The 18,946-nt window shown below is 43.8% G+C and overlaps 1 protein-coding gene across 1 annotated transcript; it reads left to right on the top strand.

Moving 5' to 3' along the window:
* The first annotated feature begins 701 nt into the window (after nucleotides 1–701).
* Nucleotides 702–17,516, top strand: C12H17orf98 (chromosome 12 C17orf98 homolog). The gene is given in 4 exon segments (XM_030221350.1): nucleotides 702–941; nucleotides 15,053–15,136; nucleotides 15,139–15,154; nucleotides 17,260–17,516. Coding segments are annotated over 4 exon segments (498 nt in total). The 3' UTR covers nucleotides 17,418–17,516.
* Nucleotides 17,517–18,946: the final 1,430 nt, after the last annotated feature.

Raw genomic sequence — 18,946 nt, 5'->3', positions numbered from 1 at the left:
CAGATTGTACTGGTTTCTAATTACTCTTCGGATCCAAGAGAGGAGAGCCCCTGCCATTGTACCTCCTGCTTAGCTGACTTCAGAAGACTTGTCTTATTTCCAACACTGGGTTCTAGTTCTGGAGTTTGTGTAGTGAAAGAGGAGAGTAAGAGATGGTTCTTGAGGTCAGGGGTGACTGCTGCACTATTAAGCTTCTTTATTAAGAGTTTGTTAGGAAAAGGTTTTGTGTACCATTCTTTGCAGAGGCTACACCAAAAATAGGTTATGCAGTTTCAGAGCTCAGTCTCCACCTAAACTGTAGATGGGGGGGGGGGGGGGGGTCTGTTTGTTTTACCAAACTCCCTGGGCTGCAGACTTAGGTTTGACTCCTTCTAGGTGGTTTGATTTGCTGCCTTTAGAGATGAGCTCATTTTGTGGGTTATAACCCTGTGTCTGAGGATTTTGTAATATAAAGATGCTTAGATTCTCTGAATCATGAACTAAAATTCATTCTACTCTCAGCTGGTAGAGATCTATCACGGAGGGTTGGGCCCAGGTTTGCTGAACCTGAAGGGGGAGGATAGTCAGTACCTGTTTTTGCTGCTGCCCCTACTGACAGGAGTTGGTGTCAGCTTTGCTCTGTTGCACCTTACTGTTGTAATAATGCAGCTGTTTGGGCAGGGGCTGAACACCTCCCTCTACTCCCATTTCCTACCCCCAGCATGGCACGCAGGCCCTCTACCTGGAACTGTTTCCCAATACGACCAGATGCAAGGCTGCGGCGACTGGAGCAGAATTTCATACTAGATGGTGTGGCTGCTGAGAAGCAGCAGCAAGTCTGTGACCGTCTTCAGCCCAAGCTCTGGACAATCATCCCAACATACAATCCTCAGAGAGACCCACATGCGGCGGCCTATTATGCCAACCCCCGTGTGCAAGCCCTGCTACGGAAGACAGGCCAGGTAAGGAAAGAGTGACTTAGTATTAGGAATTTCCTGAGCCAGGTATGTGCATGAGGATGTTGTGATGTGCCACTGCTCTTCCACTTATGATCAAGAGCTGTCTTCAACCCTTATTCTTTTGTGCTCAGGAGGGTTAGAGTGATCTTAGCAACAGCGAATGTGGACTGTAGGAGTAAGATGGTGGTAGTGCATAGTAGAAAGTATTGCAGCAATACCAAGAAGTGTATAACATTAAGTGTAAGGGACATGAATTTGATATACTGCCAGAGCAGTTTTATATATTTATATACAGATACTTTGTCCCTAGTGGGTTTGAAGTTTTTATAACGTTTTCCTTTGTTACATATCAAAATAATTATATCTTTAATGAACTCAAACATTTTTTTTAATTTTTGGTTTCAAAGGAAGACTTGAAAGTAAAGACATGACAACCTATGGAGGGATTGGGGACCACTGTTAACTGGCTACAGTCTTTCTTTTTATAAGGTGTCTTCTAATACAATTATTTTTCCACTATTTTTTTTCTAGATATCTTGGTCCTAACTTAGTGGAAGTAAGACTAAGGAATATTTTCATGATGTTAATTTTCTTTTTGTGTATAATATCTGGTTAAATTTCTTTAGTTGCATTTTTTTTTTGTGATTGTAATATTTGAAATGTTAAGATGGCTATATTACAGGACCATGAGGGCAGGAAAATCAAGTGATATCAAGACTGCTGAACTGGCATCGTAGCCTAGCGGCAAGCTTTTACACCTGTATGTTCAGGCCTCTTTCAGAAGAAAATTCACTTCATGCTTCTTTAAAAGGCATAGTTGTGGGTGACCCACCAGGCTATCACATATTTGATTCAGCTGTGGCCAAGGAGCTTCTGGGGCTGCTGAATCACAATGAGACCCAAAATGGAGGTCCAGCTTGAAAGATAATATTGAGATGGATATTCTGGATCCACTTGCCTGTACTGAAGTTCAATGGCCTGGAACCAAACAATTTTTATTTGGCTAATGTATTAAAGTTTTTGTTGTTGGCTCCCGGGTTTAGGGGAAGCTAAGTATACGTATAGAAGCTATGTATGCAAGACTAAAGGCTGCTGGAATCCTGAATTTTGACGACAGCGCTTTGCTCATCAAGAGACACAAGTATGGATATGAGTTTCTTCTTAGGGCAAAGTTGGGTATTTGTTTTTGTTCATGCATGCTGTAGTCACACCACTTCTCAAAAAAACCATCACTAGACCCTACCTGTCTTTCCAACTACTGCCCCATCTCCCTTCTATCCTTCCTTTCCAAGATACTTGAACACGCCATTCACAGCCGCTGCCTTGATTTTCTCTCATGCCATCCTCGATGCGCTTCAATCCGGTTTTCGCCCTCTACACTCGACAGAAAGGGCACTCACTAAAGTCTGTAATGACCTGTTCCTTGCCAAATCCAAAGGTCACTACTCCATCCTCCTCGACCTATCCGCCTCTTTTGACACTGTCAATTATAACTTACTTCTTGCTGCACTATCCTCATTTGGGTTCCAGGGCTCTGTCCTCTCCTGGTTCTCCTCTTATCTCTCCCACTGTACCTTCAGAGTACATTCTCATGGATCTTCCTCAACCCCCACCCCGCTCACTGTTGGAGTTCCTCAGGGATCTGTCCTTGGACCCCTTCTTTTTTCAATCTACACCCCTTCCCTGGGCTCGCTGATCTCATCTCATGGTTTCCAATACCATCTTTATGCTGACGACACCCAGTTTTACCTCTCCACGCCAGAAATCACTGTGGATGTCCAACCACCACCTGAAACTGAACATGGCCAAGACCGAGCTCATTGTCTTTCCACCCAAACCCACTTCTCTCCCTCCCTCCACTCTCTATTTCAGTCGACAACACCCTCATCCTCCCCGTCTCATCTTCCCGCAACCTTGGAGTCATCTTTGACTCCTCCCTCTCCTCTGCCCATATCGAGCAGACAGCCAAGACCTGTCACGTCTTTCTCTATAACATCAGCAAAATTTGCCCCTTCCTCTCCGAGCACACCACTCTCTCATCACCTCTCGCCTTGACTACTGCAACCTACTCCTCACTGGCTTCTCACTTAGCCATCTATCCCCCCTTCAATCCGTTCAGAACTCTGTTGCCCGTCTTATCTTCCGCCTAGACTGATATGCTCATATCACCCCTCTCCTCAAGTCACTTCACTGGCTTCCGATCAGGTACCGCATACAGTTCAAGCTTCTACAAATGCACTCAATTTGCAGCCCCTCATTACCTCTCTACCCTTATCTCCCCTTATGCTCCTACCCGTAACCTCCACTCAGGACAATCCCTCCTCTCAGTACCCTTCTCCACCACCGCCTCCAGGCTCCGCCCTTTCTGCTTCGCCTCACTCTATGCTTGGAATAAACTCCCTGAGCCCATATGCCAAGCCCCCTCCCTGCCCATCTTCAAATCCTTGCTCAAAGCCCACCTCTTCAATGTTGCTTTCGGCACCTAACCATTGTACCTCTATCCAGGAAATCTAGACTGCCCCCAATTTGATTGACTGCACTTTTTGTTCTTTAGATTGTAAGCTTCTTTGAGCAGGGGCTGTCCTTCTTTGTTAGATTGTACAGCGCTGCGTAACCCTGGTAGCGCTTTAGAAATGTTAAATAGTATAGTAGTAGAATGTTTAACTTCAGAAGTTAAGATATTTTCTGTACCTTGCATGAACATGTTTTGTGCTGCTCGAGAAATGGACAGTGCCTTTCTAGGCAACTGCCTAGTTAGCCCAAATTTGTTTACATTGTTTTCCCTTTCACCATATATGTGATAAGAAACTGGGACCATTATCTGAATGACCCCCCCTTTCTCAATTTGTTTTAGGTTAATTGAAATGAATTTTCCCCTAACTTGAGTTCTTTGTGTCCTTTATTATTTTAGCAACACGATAGATGTTTCTACCTAGCATATTTACAGTTTAGATGTTAGTTGTGAACAGCTAGAATATTAAACTTTTCTCCCACTCTGTGTCCTTTCTGTGCCTTGTTTTGTATCAGTGGAGAAACAGTGCACCTTCCTTTATATGGTGCCCTAATCTTATTTGTTATGCAAGCTCTTAATTAGGAACTTTAGTTTCACTAAATTGCACTGTTCAAAAGTTATTTTATTCTGTATTAAATATAAGTAGAACTGTGTAAAGCATATGGCCCTACTGTGTTTAATTGCAGTATTGTTTTGAATCAGCGCTGCATTACCCTGGTAGCGCTTTAGAAATGTTAAATAGTAGTAGTTTTTTTTTTTTTTTTAAATTCACATGTAGGACCTGCAGCAGTTCATGCAGCTCAACTAACAAAGTGGAACCTTGGCTTCCAGTAATAAGAGACCTATTTCCTTAAATGTATGCCGGATCAATTCAGTATTTTTCTTTTACTAATGGGAATAGGTGGCATAGACAAAATAGATAATGCCTATGGAGGTTTTGTTGCTTATATCTGAGAGTAGTTTGTATTGAATGTGATAGGAAGCATACTAGGAAACATGTCAGGTGGTCGACATTTGAACATTGTGACAGGACGGTGTCTTTTAAGCCTATAAAACTGCCATTATTCTTGAAGGGCATTTCTCTAGTTTGTCCAGCAGGTGGTGCATGTTATATTTTAAGCTGTTATAAAAAAAAACTGACCTTAAGTTCTTTTAGTTAGCACACAGATAAAGGAAATGCCTGTAGTGATGTAACCCGCTATTTTTGAAAATTGTTGTTCTGGGCTCTGATTGGCCCAGGAGCTTATTTCACTTGGATTGTACTGGCTTTTGCTCCAGTTTCAGCCCAGGAGACGAGAGAGAGCTCTTCCTGAAGCCGTTTAAAACAGTTATATTTGATAACTAGTGAGTAGCTCTGTGCCTGATATTCCCAGGTACTTTCTAGAAAGTAAACAAATGTTTAGTTAGTGTTATAATTGATCCATATTTCAGTTACCTGTAATTCTTTGCTGATTGCACATTTTCTATCCACTGTTCAATATTTTTATGAGAATAAACAATTGTTTGCCCTGCTTGTCTGGATTGATGGAGAATCCTGATGGTTTGTGTATTGAGGCTGTGAGTGCTTTCTGCGTACTCTGAGATCACTGGGAGTGTGGTCCCAGTAACCTAGAAATCATGGGATAATTTGAGAGTGGGAGATTCAGAGGCCGTGGGAGGAGGGTGCTAGTATAGGGCACAAGTGGCAGGTGGACCTGAGCTGTGCAGGGAATAGATCCTCTGAGTGGCCATAGGGTAACCTCGGGTGGGTGGCTAGGTGTTTTGTTACAAACATGTTCTTGTACAACACGCACTGTTTGAATTTAAGTGTTTCCTTATAATTCTGTGTGCATTGTACACAAATATTGAGCTTTAGTGGATGTGGAAAATAGGTATGATGTTGGGCAATACTGAAGTGGTGGAGCTGTGTTTATGACCCCACAAAGGTCTATCTGAAGCAACTATTCCTCTGTGTGATCATACGAATTTTTATATGCATAAAAGTTTGGTAAAGTGCAGTAGCATTTCAAAGTGTCCCAGCTCAGGAGGGTGAGCTCTTGCCCTGCAGCCCAGTTGACGCTACCTGGCCAATCCAGGGGTTAGCTAGGCCCCAACTGGCAGTAGGCGAATCACCCAGGCTAGGCACAGAACAGAGTTGTCACGGAAGACAAGACTGGAACTGAAGGCAGGGCAGGAACAAGGCTAGAACATGGAGCAGGACTAGATCAGTCACAGGCAGGAATAGGAGAGAAACTGGAACAAGGCTGCAGCACACACTAGACAACTCTAGGAGACCTGTTGCAAAGGCACTGGCTAGGAAACAAGAACTTCCTTAAATACCAGCCAGTGCCCTCTTGCAGAGACATAAAGGAAGTGCTGAGTTTCCAGCCAGTAAACAGATCCTTAGCACGAACTGCTGCTGGAGACCACAGAGAACACGTGTGGGGTGTGACAGTACCCCCTCCCCTGACCTGTGCGTTTGGGTCTGAGGGAATAAAGATGTTGACAATGTCTTATAAGTGCAGGGGCATGAACACTGATAGTGGGTTTCCTCATATCTGGCCATCTAGAATTTCCTGAGTATCCTGTGGTCTTTGTTGCATGTCTCTTGTAAGGCCCACTTCCTTGATCACTTGGGGTCTGGAGTTCTCTCCGAAGGTACAATGACATGGAGACAGCAAGAATCTTTGCAGGGTCCAAATTGGGTCAGGATTCCAAGATGGCAGACTTGCCCTGGGGTGAATCCATCTTGGGCTGAGGTTGAACAGAAATTATGCAAGAGCGGGAACAGGTTGATCTCAGGCTAGAGTGTCTCTGGAGCACCAATCAATTCAAGGTTCATGTTTCTGCAGCCTCAAAATGGCCTGATGGCCAGGGAGTAGATGAAACTCTATCATCTCTTGATGCTGAGAACCCACCCGAAGAGAAATTGGCTGAGTAATAGTCTGCAGACGCCCTGGCAATGGGTCTCTGTAGACTGAGGAAATACAAATGAGTTCTCTTGAGATTCACAGAAATGTCATACTGGCATATCAGCTGTTCATCCACAAAGTTATTTTTGGTGCCAGAATCAATGAGAGCTTGGACTATGATCTGTTTATTGTCCCATAGAAGGGTGACAGGGAGAGTATAGGAGGAGGTTGGAACAACTCAGGAAGGACCTAGGAACATTTCCCGGTTTCCTGGGACATCACTTAGCATAAGTACATAAGTATTGCCACACTAGGACAGACCAAAGCTCCATCAAGCCCAGTATCCTGTTTCCAACAGTGGCCAATCCAGATCACAAGTACGTGGCAAGATCCCAGAAAAGCTCAATACATTTTATAATGCTTATCCCAGAAATAAACAGTGGATTTTCCCAAGTCAATAATGGTATATGGACTTTTCCTTTAAGAAGCTGTCCACACCCTTTTTAAACCCCACTAAGCTAACCACCTTTACCACATTTTCTAGCAACAAATTCCAGAGTTTAATTACACAGAGTGAAGACAAACTTTATCCAATTCATATTAAATTTTACTACTTTGTAGCTTCATTGCATGCCCCCCTTGTCCTAGTATTTTTGGAACAAGTAAACAAATGATTCACGTCTACCTGTTTCTCTCCACTCATTATTTTATAGACCTCTATCATATCTCCCCTCAGGTGTCTCCTCCAAGCACAATATTCACGGTGCGGTCACACCATGGACCGATGCAAAGGCATTATAACGTTCTCACTTTAGTTTTCCATTCCTTTCCTAATACCTAACGTTCTATTTGCTTAGCCGCCGCAGCAGCACACTGAGCAGAGCATTTCAATGTATCATCAACGACGCCGAGATCCCTTTCTTGGTAGGTGACTCCTAACGTGGAACCTTGCATTACGTAGCTATAGTTCGGGTTCCTCTTTCCAACATGCATCACTTTGCACTTGCTCACGTTAAACATAATCTGCCATTTAGACTCCCAGTCTGGTAAGGTCCTCTTGTAATTTTTCACAATCCTCTCGCGATTTAACAACTTTGAATAACTTTGTGTCAGCAAATTTAATTACCTCACTAGTTACTCCCGTCTCTAAATCATTTATAAATATGTTAAAAAGTACAGGTCCCAGCACAGACCCCTGAGGAACTCCACTATCTACCCTTCTTCTTTGAGAATAGACCATTTAACCCTACTCTCTGTTTTCTGTCCTTTGACCAGTTTTTAATCCATAATAGGACACTACCTCCTATCCCATGATTCTCTAATTTCCTCTGGAGTCTTTCATGAGGTACTTTGTCAAACGCCTTTTGAAAATCCAGATACACAATATCAACCAGCTCACCTTTATCCACATGTTCACCCCTTCAAAGAAATGTAATAGATTGGTGTTGGCTTTGTCTCATTAATCCATGCTTTTGAATATGCTGTGTAATTTTGTTCTTTATAATAGTCTCTACCATTTTGCCCGGCACCAACGTCAGGCTCACTGGTCTATAATGTCCCAGATCCCCTATGGAACCATTGTTAAATATCGGCGTTACATGGACTACCCTCCAATCTTTCGGTACCACGCTAGATTTTAAAGATAATTTACAAATTACTAACAATAATTCCACCAGTTCATTTTTCAATTCTATCAGTACTCTGGGATGAACACCATCCGGTCCAGGAGATTTGCTACTTTTCAATTTGTCAAATTGCCTCATTACATCCTCTAGGTTTATAGAGATTTAATTCAGTTTCTCCAACTCTTCAGCTTCAAATACCATTTCTGGCACCGGTATCGCTCCCAAATCTTCCTCTGTGAAGACCGGAGCAAAGAATTCATTTAATCTCGCTGCTATGGCTTTGTCTTCCCTGATTGACCCTTTTACCCCTCGTCATCTAGCGGTTCTTTTGCTGGCTTCTTGCTTTTAATGTACCTTAAAAAATTCTTACTATCAGGCTTATTTTCGAAAGAAAAGGGCGCCCATCTTTCGACACAAATGGCAAGATGGGCGTCCTCCCAGGGTTGCCCCAAATTGGCATAATCGAAGGCGATTTTGGGCATCCTCAACTACTTTCCGTCGCGGGGACTACCAAAGTTGGAAGCATAGCGAAGGCAGGACTGGGGCGTGCCTTACACATGGGCGTCCTTGACTGATAATGGACAAAAGAAGGGTGTCCCTGACGAACACTTGGACGACTTTACCTGGTCCTTTTTTTCTTACGACCAAACCACAAAAATGTGCCCTAAATGACCAGATGACCACCCCTTACTCCCCCAGTGGTCACTAACCCCTCCCACCCTCAAAAAAAAATTTTTAAACATTTTTTCCAGCCTCTATGCCAGCCTCAAATATTATACCCAGTTCCATGACAGCAGTATGCAGGTCCTTGGAGCAGTTTTAGTGGGTGCAGTGCACTTCAGGCAGGCGGACCCAGGCCCATCCCCCCCCCTACCTATTACACGTGGTGGTAAATGTGAGCAAAACCCACTGTACCCACATCTAGGTGCCCCCTTCACCCATAAGGGCTATGGTAGTGGTATACAGTTGTGGGGAGGGGGTTTTGGGGGGGTTCAGCACCCAAGGTAAGGGAGCTATGCACTTGGGAGCAATTTATGAAGTCCAACTGCAGTGCCCCTAGGGTGCCTGGTTGGTGTCTTGGCATGTCAGGGGGACCAGTGCACTACGAATGCTGGCTCCTCCCACGACCAACTGGCTGGATTTGGTATTATCGAAACAAAAGATGGACGCCCATCTTGTTTCAATAATACAGGTTCCCTGCCCCTTCGCCGGGACGTCCTCAGGAAAACTTGGGCACCCCTTTCAATTATGCCTCTCTATGTTTGTGCCTCCAACGCAATCTTTTTTTCAAAGTCCCTCTTCCTCCAGGGTGGTGGCTGTGAGTCCGTGGGACCCTGAAACTGGGGCATCGACCACGTACAGCGGCATGTACTACAAAGAACAGGTGAAGGGTGTCACACAAAGTTTTTCATAAGTGAAGCGTATACTGTGTTGTGATATGGGGGAATGTGTTCTCTCTCTTTTTTTTTTTTTTTTTACAGGTGGAGGGGGTGCAGTAATTTTGCTGGGTTAGCTATCCATTGGGAAGTAAGGGGGAACTGGGAGTGGGGTTAACTTGACAAGGGACGAACAATGGCAGCCAGGTATGTAGATCAGGGACAGTTGTTATACCTGTTTTTTTCTATCTAGGCATTGGAGAAGTTGGGTAGAGTTTGTTTTTTTTTTTTTGGGGGGGGGGGGGGGGCTTACAGGATTATACTTTTAGAGCTTTCCATGGGTGGTCAATAATTTGGGGAGAGGCAAGCAGAGCTCTGAAGTCTCAATGCGTATTTGAGATAAAGGTGTATTGGAGTATTGTGTTCAGTTTTGGACGCCGTATCTTGCTAAGGATGTAAAAGAATTGAAGCGGTGCAAAGAAAAGCTACAAAATGGTTATGGGATTTGCGTTACAAGACGTATGAGGAGAGATTTGTTGACCTTGAACGTGTACCCTGGAGGAAAGGAGAAACGGGTGATATGATACAGATGTTCAAATATTTGAAAGGTATTAATCCGCAAATGAACCTTTTCCGGAGATGGGAAGTGGTAGAACTAGAGGACATGAAATGAGGTTGAAAGGGGGGGCAGACTCAAGAAAAATGTCAGGAAGTATTTTTTCATGGAGAGAGTGGTGGATACTTGGAATGCCCTCTTGTGGGAGGTGGTAGAGATGAAACGGTAACGGATTTAAAAATGTGTGGGATAAACATAAAGGAATTCAGTTCAGAAGGAATGGATCCTCGGAAGCTTAGCGGAGATTGGGTGGCAGCACCGGTGGTGGGTGGCGGGGTTAGTGCTGGGCAGACTTCTATGGTCTGTGCCCTGAAAATGGCAGATACAAATCAAGGTCAGGTATACACATAAAGTAGCACATGTGAGTTTATCTTGTTGGGCAGACTGGATGGACTGTACAGGCATCTCTGCCGTCATCTACTATGTTACTATCCAGCTCATTTTCGAAAGTGATCGCCGGCCATCTTCCGACACAAATTGGGAGATGGCCGCCGATCTCGCAAAAGAGGCCAAATCGGTATAATCGAAAGCCGCTATTTTGACACCATCGCCGCTTTCCCGTCACAGAGCCGGCAAAAGTTCAAGGGGGCATGTTGGCAGCAACACGAAGGCGGGTACATGGGCGGGATTACAAAATGGCTGGCTTTAGCCCATAATGGAAAAAAAAAATCCGGCGATGAAGACCATTTGGTCGCCTTTACTTGGTCTCTTTTTTTTCAGGTCCAAGCTTCAAAAAGGTGGCTGAACTGACAACATGACCACCGGAAGGAATCGGGGATGACCTCCCTGTACTCCCCAGTGGTCACCAACCCCTTCCCAGCATAGAAAACAGGTTACAAATACTTTTTTGCCAGCCTCAAAAGCCGTACCCACCTCCATGACAGCAGAATGTGTTCTGTCCTCCGACAGCCTTTGCCTGCTTGTGATGTGGCTCTGGGGTGAGTGTGGCACCTTTTCTGTTATTTGCACTGCAGAGTCACATCAGCAATGCATTGTGGTGGGTTATAGGTATTGGTAGTTGGTAGGCTCTGCTTTTTCCCCCTGCTTACTGGGTCAGAGTGTGCCCTGTTTTGTTTCCTGTTGTAGTCCATGCGGTTAGTGGCCATTTTGGTAAGACAGTTTTAGATCCCTTTCCTGTGTTATCCACGTCAGAGAACGTAGTTCTTACCTTGAATGGTGCTGAAGAGGGCATTGTACACCATTGTGCCAGCTCTAATCTACTGCTAATCTTAGTACCAGGGGTCTCTTTGCCAGTGGGCACAACCTCTGATCTGCAGTTAACTGTGAGGTAAACGTGCTTATTTCAAATAAAGGACTTTTTCAAAGAGATTAGTCTTAGGTGTCAACTAGTGTGCCAAAGTTATACAGCAGCAATAAGTCCTAGAGGCTTTATGCAGGTCCCAGGAGCAGTTTTAGTGGGTGCAGTACATTTGTGGGTAGTGGGTTTTGGGGGGGGGGGTTTGGGGGGCTCAGCTCCCAAAGTAAGGGAGCTATGCGCGTGGGAGCTTTTCTGAAGTCCACTGCAGTGACCCCTAGGGAGCCCGGTTGGTGTCCTGGCATGTCAGGGGGGCCAGTGCACTAAAAATGCTGGCTCCTCCGACGACCAAATGCCTGAATTTGGCTGGGGTTTGAGATGACCGACATAACTTTCCATTATCGCTAAAAACGAAGCCGGTCATCTCAAACCCCGGCGAAATCCAATGCATTTGGCTGGCCAGAACCGTATTATCGAAACAAAAGATGGCCGGCCATCTTTTTCGAAAATACGGGTCTGGCCAGCTGTTTGCGGTGCCGCCAAAATACATCACCGGCCATGTATTTCGCCGGCGCTGTTCAATTATTCCCCTCTGTGTACGGATGAGGGATTTACATTTGTTAGGAACTGGGTAACATTTGGGAAAGGGAAGCCTGTTTCCAAAAGGATGGACTCCACCGTAACTGGGATGGAACCAGGCTGCTGGCACACGTTTAAAAAGGAGAAAGGGCAACTTTTAAACTAAAATGGGGGGGGGGAGTGATAGCCACCCAGGAGTGCATGTTCAGTGTCGAGTATTCTTCAAATATACTATTGAAACAGGATCCTTAGCGAATCCAATAGAAAGGTTTCAATAATGGTGAAAGAAAGCCAGGTGTGTTTAATGGGAGAACAGAGTAAAGGATGCAAATATCCTCATCAGCTTCTAAGTAGCTTGTAGATGCTAGTGTCATATACAAAGGCTAGAAGCCTAAAAAATAAGACGGGGAGAGTTGGAGTATATAGCACTAAATGAAGAGATAACTATAATAGGCATCTCAGAGACCTGGTGGAAGGAGGACAATCAATGAGATATTGTGTTACCAGGGTACAAATTATCGCAATGGTAGAGTGGATCAAATTGGAGGGAGGGTTGCGTTATATGTTAAAAAGGGAACTGAGTCAAACAAAATTAACATTCTACATGAAACAGATAGCAGTGTAGAATCCTTATGGATAGAAATTTCATATGTGAAGGGAAGGAGTATACTGGTAGGGCCGCACTATCATCCTGCAGGACAGAATGAACAGACAGATTAAGAACTGTTTATAGAAATGTAAAAACCTGGCAAATTGGGCAACAGTATAATAATGGGTGATTTCAATTACCAACACATAAACAATTCTACCTCGTGCACAATTAGTTTGGGGGCAACTATGGCAGGCACACCATAAAAAAGTGGAGAAAAAAAGACTTCAGAACAATCGGATCCACCTCGTTCTTAAAGGACACACCTTAAATATAATGAGGGAACCGTTACAATCATGTGTCTTCACAAAAAAACTCCACATAACTTTCATATGAGCACTGCTCATATGTGATTTCAATTACCCCAATATTGACTGGATAAATGTTTAACACACGAGCATTAGAGAGGTAAAATTCCTAGATGTAATAAATGACTGCTTTTTGGAAGCAACTGGTCAGAAACTGACAACAGGGGGAGCTATTTTAGTTCGTTGGGAATGCAGGGCATAGTATGAGAGGTAATGGTGTTGGGTCCAGTGGGAAACAGTGTTTCATAACATGATCAAATTGAGCTGATATCTGGAGTGAAGTCACTAAAGAAATCTACTATAACAGCATTTATTTATAAAAGGGTGACTATGATAACATGAGGAAAATAGTTAAAAAGAAGCTAAAAGGATCAGTTGCAAAGGTTAGGATTTAAATCAGGCATAGACGTTGTTTAAAAATACCATCGTGCAAGCCCAGTCCAGACATATTAACAAAGTGGAAAGAAGAGCAAATAGCAGCCAGCACAGGTAAAGGTGAAATGAAGAGCTATTGGAGCCAAAAGAACATCCTTAAAGAATGGGAAAAGGATCCAAATGAAGAAAACAAGAAGCAACACAAGCACTGTCAGACTAGATGCAAAGCATTGATAAGGCCACAGAGACAAAAACTCATAGTAACAACTCTTCAGGTACATCAGAAGCAGAAAGCCTGTGAAGGAATCTGGGGACCGTTAGATCACGAAGGAGGAAAAGAGGCACTCGGGAGGAACAGACCATAGCAGAGAGATTAATTCTTATTTTGGTCTTTATGGAAGAAGCTGTAAGAGATCTACCTGTACCAGAAATGGTTTTCAAGGGTGACAATGTGGAGGAACTGAAAGAAATCTCGGTGAATCTGGAAGATGTATTGAACCCAAATCAACAAATTAAAGAGTGATAAATCACCTGAACCAGATGGTATACACCCCAGAATACTGAAATAACTCATACAGGGAATTGCTGTCGCATTCTCAAGGGCCTTGGCATTCTGTCAGGCTTCTTCCCCGGAAGCACTGGGTTTGTGAGCCCTTGGACCACTACGTGGAGCGGCAGTGGCAGGCAAGATCACCTTCAAAGCAGAGACGAGGCAAGGCTGGACTGGAACCCCGGACTGGAGTTCTGCACAGGAATACACAGGGCTGGAACGCACCGGATGGGTGCGCAAGGACTGGTACACACTGGAGTGGAGCCCACTGGACTGGAACCCACGGTACCGGAACCTGCTGGACAGGAACACACTGGACCTAGGCTTCACCTACGCTTAGCCACCGTTCCCTGAGGGTTGAGCCCTCAGGTTCGGGCAGCCGGCAGGGCTTACAGGAAAACCGGAACTGGAACTAGCAAGCAGGAACAACCGAATCAGGATACAGAAGTGCCCCCAGGCACCTAGGCGAAAGCAAAGGCAGACAGGGCTGGGAATGTCCGGGTTTCCGGCAATAGTCAGGTCTGGCCACAGGCAGAGAATATCCGGGTTCAGGCAGTAGTTGGGTCAGGCAACAGGCAGCAAGTATTGGGGTGGAGGGAGAGATGCCAGATCATGGGAGCATACTCTGAGGTTTGTTTGAAAGGGGTGCGTCAGAATGTGAGCATGTGACAGCAACCAATTTTTCTGTCACACACCTAATGTGCACCCCCTTTGCAAATAGTGTGCCCTCTTTGCCAAAGAGAGTGCACTGTTTCGGAAAGAGTATGCACACATGCCATTACACTGCTCCTGCTTGTGTGCACTATTTGCAAAGAAGGCACACTCTTTCTAAAACAATGTGTACTATTATTGACAAATGAAAAATAAAAACACAAAAATGTGGGTTTTCTTCTGTTTGTTTTATTTTTGTTAACTGCATGTGATGACATACCCTTTTTAGCCTTCTGCTTGTAGTTGACTCGTTCTGCTTGGCCACGGAGAAAGTGTAGTTACTTACTATAATGGGGGTTCTCCACTGACAGCATAAATCAGCCTCACAAATGCTCCTGCCTTCCTTTCCCACCTGAACCTGCCTACAGCTCAAGAGCTCACTGGATCATTAACAGATGGGCACACTGTAGAGAGGGGTGGCCAGCACATGCTTAAAAAGCACCTTGCCAGCTTTTTCTGAGCTCTAGATCAAATCCATCCATAGAGCTGTTAGTTGATGTTACCAGTATGTGACTGACTTACCCTGCTGTCCTCAGAGAACCTCCATTACAGGTAAGCAACTATGCATAAAGGATAGGAAATTGCTTTTGAGTTTAAAACCATGGTAACAGCTCCTAGTGATAAAAGGGTGGCAAAGTGAGACTTTTTTCCCTTCTCTTAACTACAGCACCAAGGCGGTACTTCTGTTGGCGGCTGGGTAGTGGATTACTTTTCTATATTTGGAGAGCCTCAAAAATATCTCAATAGGAAGGAAACTGGCAAGGTGCAGGTAAACACCCCTTTCACTGTATTTACTAGGCTGGGCGTAGCTTTGTGAATAGGTCAAGTTGTTATCTCTTCTTAAGGGACGTCCTGCAACTGGAAAAATATGGATTACTATCATTTAACTATAATCTAGCAGCAATACAATGGAAATAAGCGGTAATGAGAAATCCAAAGGGAATGCTAGAAGGCAACAAAAGGCCTTGGGTTAATAGGACCTTCTAATGATTTCCTAATCCTCCCTGTGCTGCAGTGCCTGCTCTGTACTGTGTCATGGCCATAGCCAGGAGTCCTTTTTAACTTAAAAGAGTTGGACACAATTCCAAAACTTTCTTTCACTGTGCTCTGTGTATTGTATTTTAATGAATTCATTTTTATTGGTGGTGCTGTTTTACTAATAAGGTCAGCTCAGTAGCTGTGATGGTCACTGCCATATATAGAAGTTAGGTTTAGTTACCATGCTAGGACAGGCCCTCCACTTATGGGTCAGCTAGTGCTGAGTATTTTGTGGAGGCAGAACTAGCAACCTTGGCTAGGGAGAATCAGTTGTATAATAGTAACATTCTACTGGCTGCATTTAGGATAGGGTGCACAAGTTCAGTCCTGGATGGCTATAAACAGGTCAGGTTTTGGGACTAATCCCTACTGAAAAAGTGCGATTCTGCGTGCATACTACCTCCACTGTTTGCAAATTGAACTTTATGTATATTTATTTAGAGAGAGCCTGAAAATTTGAATCTTTTTGTGACCCTTCAGGACTGAACTAATCTTGTTGGGCAGACTGAATGGACCGTTCAGGTCTTTATCTGACATCATTTACTATGTTATGTTACTTTGGAGTTGTGATCATATGTTCTGGGGAGGCCACTCTCTGGGCCCCACACTCAAGGATATCAGTGCAATGACTGAGTTTAAGCTATCTAAAATAAGGGAGGTAGGTGGGGGGCTACCTGCTAGCTGTGATCTCAGCCCTGGTTTTAATTGAACTGGAAACAAAAAGGGCGAGAAGTGAACTACCTTCTCAAAAACAAAGCCCAAATTCTTTTCTGTAGTGATGGTCTAGTAGATTCTCTAGATCATTTTCAGTCGAGCTGTCTCAAAATTAGAAAACGTTTCAGACTGACTAGAGCTTCAGTTTGTTTCACCACTTTCCCTATTATCTAAACTCTAGATCTTGTTCCAAGTTTTTGTTTTATCTTGGATTTCTGTTTTTTTGTTCTCCCTTGGGTATTAACACATTTCTTTACCTTAGCTCACTCCTTTTCCAGTAGTAACTTGAGTTATATTCAGATACACACAGTTAAGGGTAATGGGATTTGATATATTCCCTTTCTGTGGTACAATCAACACGATTTACAATTATTATATTGCAGGTACTTTCTCTGTCACTAGTGGTCTCCCAATCTAAGTAGGGGTTTCCCAAACCCTGGAAAATGTAAAATCTAAGGGGCCCATTCTACTAAAGGGGATTAAGCACAACATGTGAAAACAGGCTATTGTGCGACAATTATTAAGGGGTTTTGCAGTAGTTTTCCTGTTTCCATGTATTAAACCTTGCTGTACTGAATTTTTCAGTCAGGGGATGTAGCATGGGCAGAGAGTGACAGCCAGTTAGCATGTTACACTTACTGTGCACTAACTGGCTAATGCACCTAAATAGGAGGTGCGAAGTGCTTCTGTGTTAATATTGGGAAGTAAGTACCACACGTTAATCCTGCACTAAAACATAGTGGGAAAGCCCCTTCTTGATGCAGCCTTAGTTTTAGGCCTGCTGCATGTTAAAATTCTGCATTAAGTGCAAAATTTAACACATTTTAGTAAAAGTGCCCCTGTGCTTGTACTTGGGCAAGTCCCTTAATGTTCCATTGCCTCAAGATCACAAAGAGCAGCAGTAGGATTTAAGCCTGGTGCTCTAACCACTAGGCTACTGCACAACAGGGAAGAGTAGCCTAGTGTATCAGGGCTTTGAGATACAAAACCAGCCCTTCCAATTCCTTGCAAGGTTTAGTATAGGCAGACTCCTGTAGCAGGTTCTGAAGGGTCAGTCCATTAGACCCCCATCTAGGAGTGGTGATGAAAAGAGACGTTATCAATTCCCTATTTCTTACACAGGTCATTCGCCTGGACAAGTTTTTGGACACAACCTCTTTATGTCTGATGCACGGCCTATAACTGGATACAATGGACGCTTTGGATACAGGCGGACTGTCCCTGCTTTGCGGTGCAAGCCATCTGTGTTTGGGGTGGCCACACCTTTCTCATTGTACTGAGGAACACTGAACCATAGTCCCAGCATGCTGACCAAAACTGGGTAACACTGACCAACTACATAAAAGAGAAAGAAAATAAATTCAAGCCTGTTGAGTACACTTTCTAGTTATAGAGATGCTCATGGAATTTGTGTGTTTTATTTATTTACTAAGGAGTAGTTAAAAAACGCATACACGGTTGTGTTTTTCTAGCGTCTGTTGCTTATCATTCAGGTTGAGCTGTCAGACATCTGTCTCTGCCAGCTGGAAGAAAAGCCCTACCAGCTTCTGTCCCCTAAGCACCTTACCCTGTACCATCTACTTGTTAACCAGCCTGTCCTCCTAGACCTGTTATCCTACAGCTAAAATACTGATACAATCATTCCTTCAGCCACTTTAATTGCAAGGTGTGTTCCCATTGAGAAAGTAATTTTTGCTATATTAAGCTTACATTTCTGTGGTAATATATGCCCATAGTGAAAGCTTTCTGTAATCCTATCAAGGGTACAGTTCCTACTTAACAAATTCAGGGACCCATTTACAAAACTATGGTAAAAAGTGGCCTTTAGCATGCCCTTGTGCTGGGTTTTCCCATGTGCTAAGGCTATTTTTACTGCAGCCGTTAAAATGGCCTTTTCCCTTTTCATAATTTTTTTTTGTTAATGGCCAGGAGCTAACGTTGCCATTAGCGTGCAGCCATTAAAAAAAAAAAAGATAGTAGTGCATGTGCACTTACCATCATCCATTTTGCAGACAGTAAGGGCTCACGTGCCATTCCTGCGCTAATCTGCATGCAGTAATGTAGGTGCACTGATTAGAACAGAAATGCCCACTAAAAAAAAATTACAAATACTTTTTAGCACACAGTTAGCATATGCACATTTGGCACTTACTGCAGAATGGCTGAGCACATCCCACAGTTTGCCAATTTAAGCTGCATTAGGCACACTCAAAGATCGAAGAAGTAGGAAGCGACTAAGCTAGGACCTGCTGGTCTACCTAAGGTTCAGCAAGATTGATCTCTTCATCTGCAACATCAGCAGGTATAGCTCAGTGAAGATCATATGACTGCAAATCAAGAAGTCCTCCAACTTTATACATATTTTTATTAAAAACAAACAAACAATGTTGCATAAGGTTTCAGTTTACTTCTAAAAACAGCAAACCTTTTTAATGGAACTATCTAACATTAGCTTGGCCATCCAACCTCTCCATTCATTCATTTCAGTTTTTATATGCCGCTTAGTCATATGCGGTTTACAGTTTCATTATACAGGTAATGGATCTATCTCTAGTGGGCTCACAATCTAAGTGGTACATTGTACTACTGTTGTACCTGGGCAACGGAGGGTTAAGTGACTTGCCCAGGGTCACAAGGAGCTGCAGAGGGAATTGAACCTGGTGCCCTATGATCTCAAGCCACTGCCGACCATCAGGCAGCAGCAGGAATTAAATCCAGTTTCCAAGGTCTGCAACCCGCTGAACTAACCATTAGGCCACTCCTCCATTCCACATATGAAATGCCATTTTTTTCAAGTGCACATCATTTA

This window comes from Microcaecilia unicolor, chromosome 12, assembly GCF_901765095.1.
Source record: "Microcaecilia unicolor chromosome 12, aMicUni1.1, whole genome shotgun sequence".
Classification (NCBI taxonomy): domain Eukaryota; kingdom Metazoa; phylum Chordata; class Amphibia; order Gymnophiona; family Siphonopidae; genus Microcaecilia; species Microcaecilia unicolor.
The sequence above is the reverse complement of the archived record's forward strand: the minus strand, read 5'-3'. Positions and strand labels throughout refer to the sequence as shown.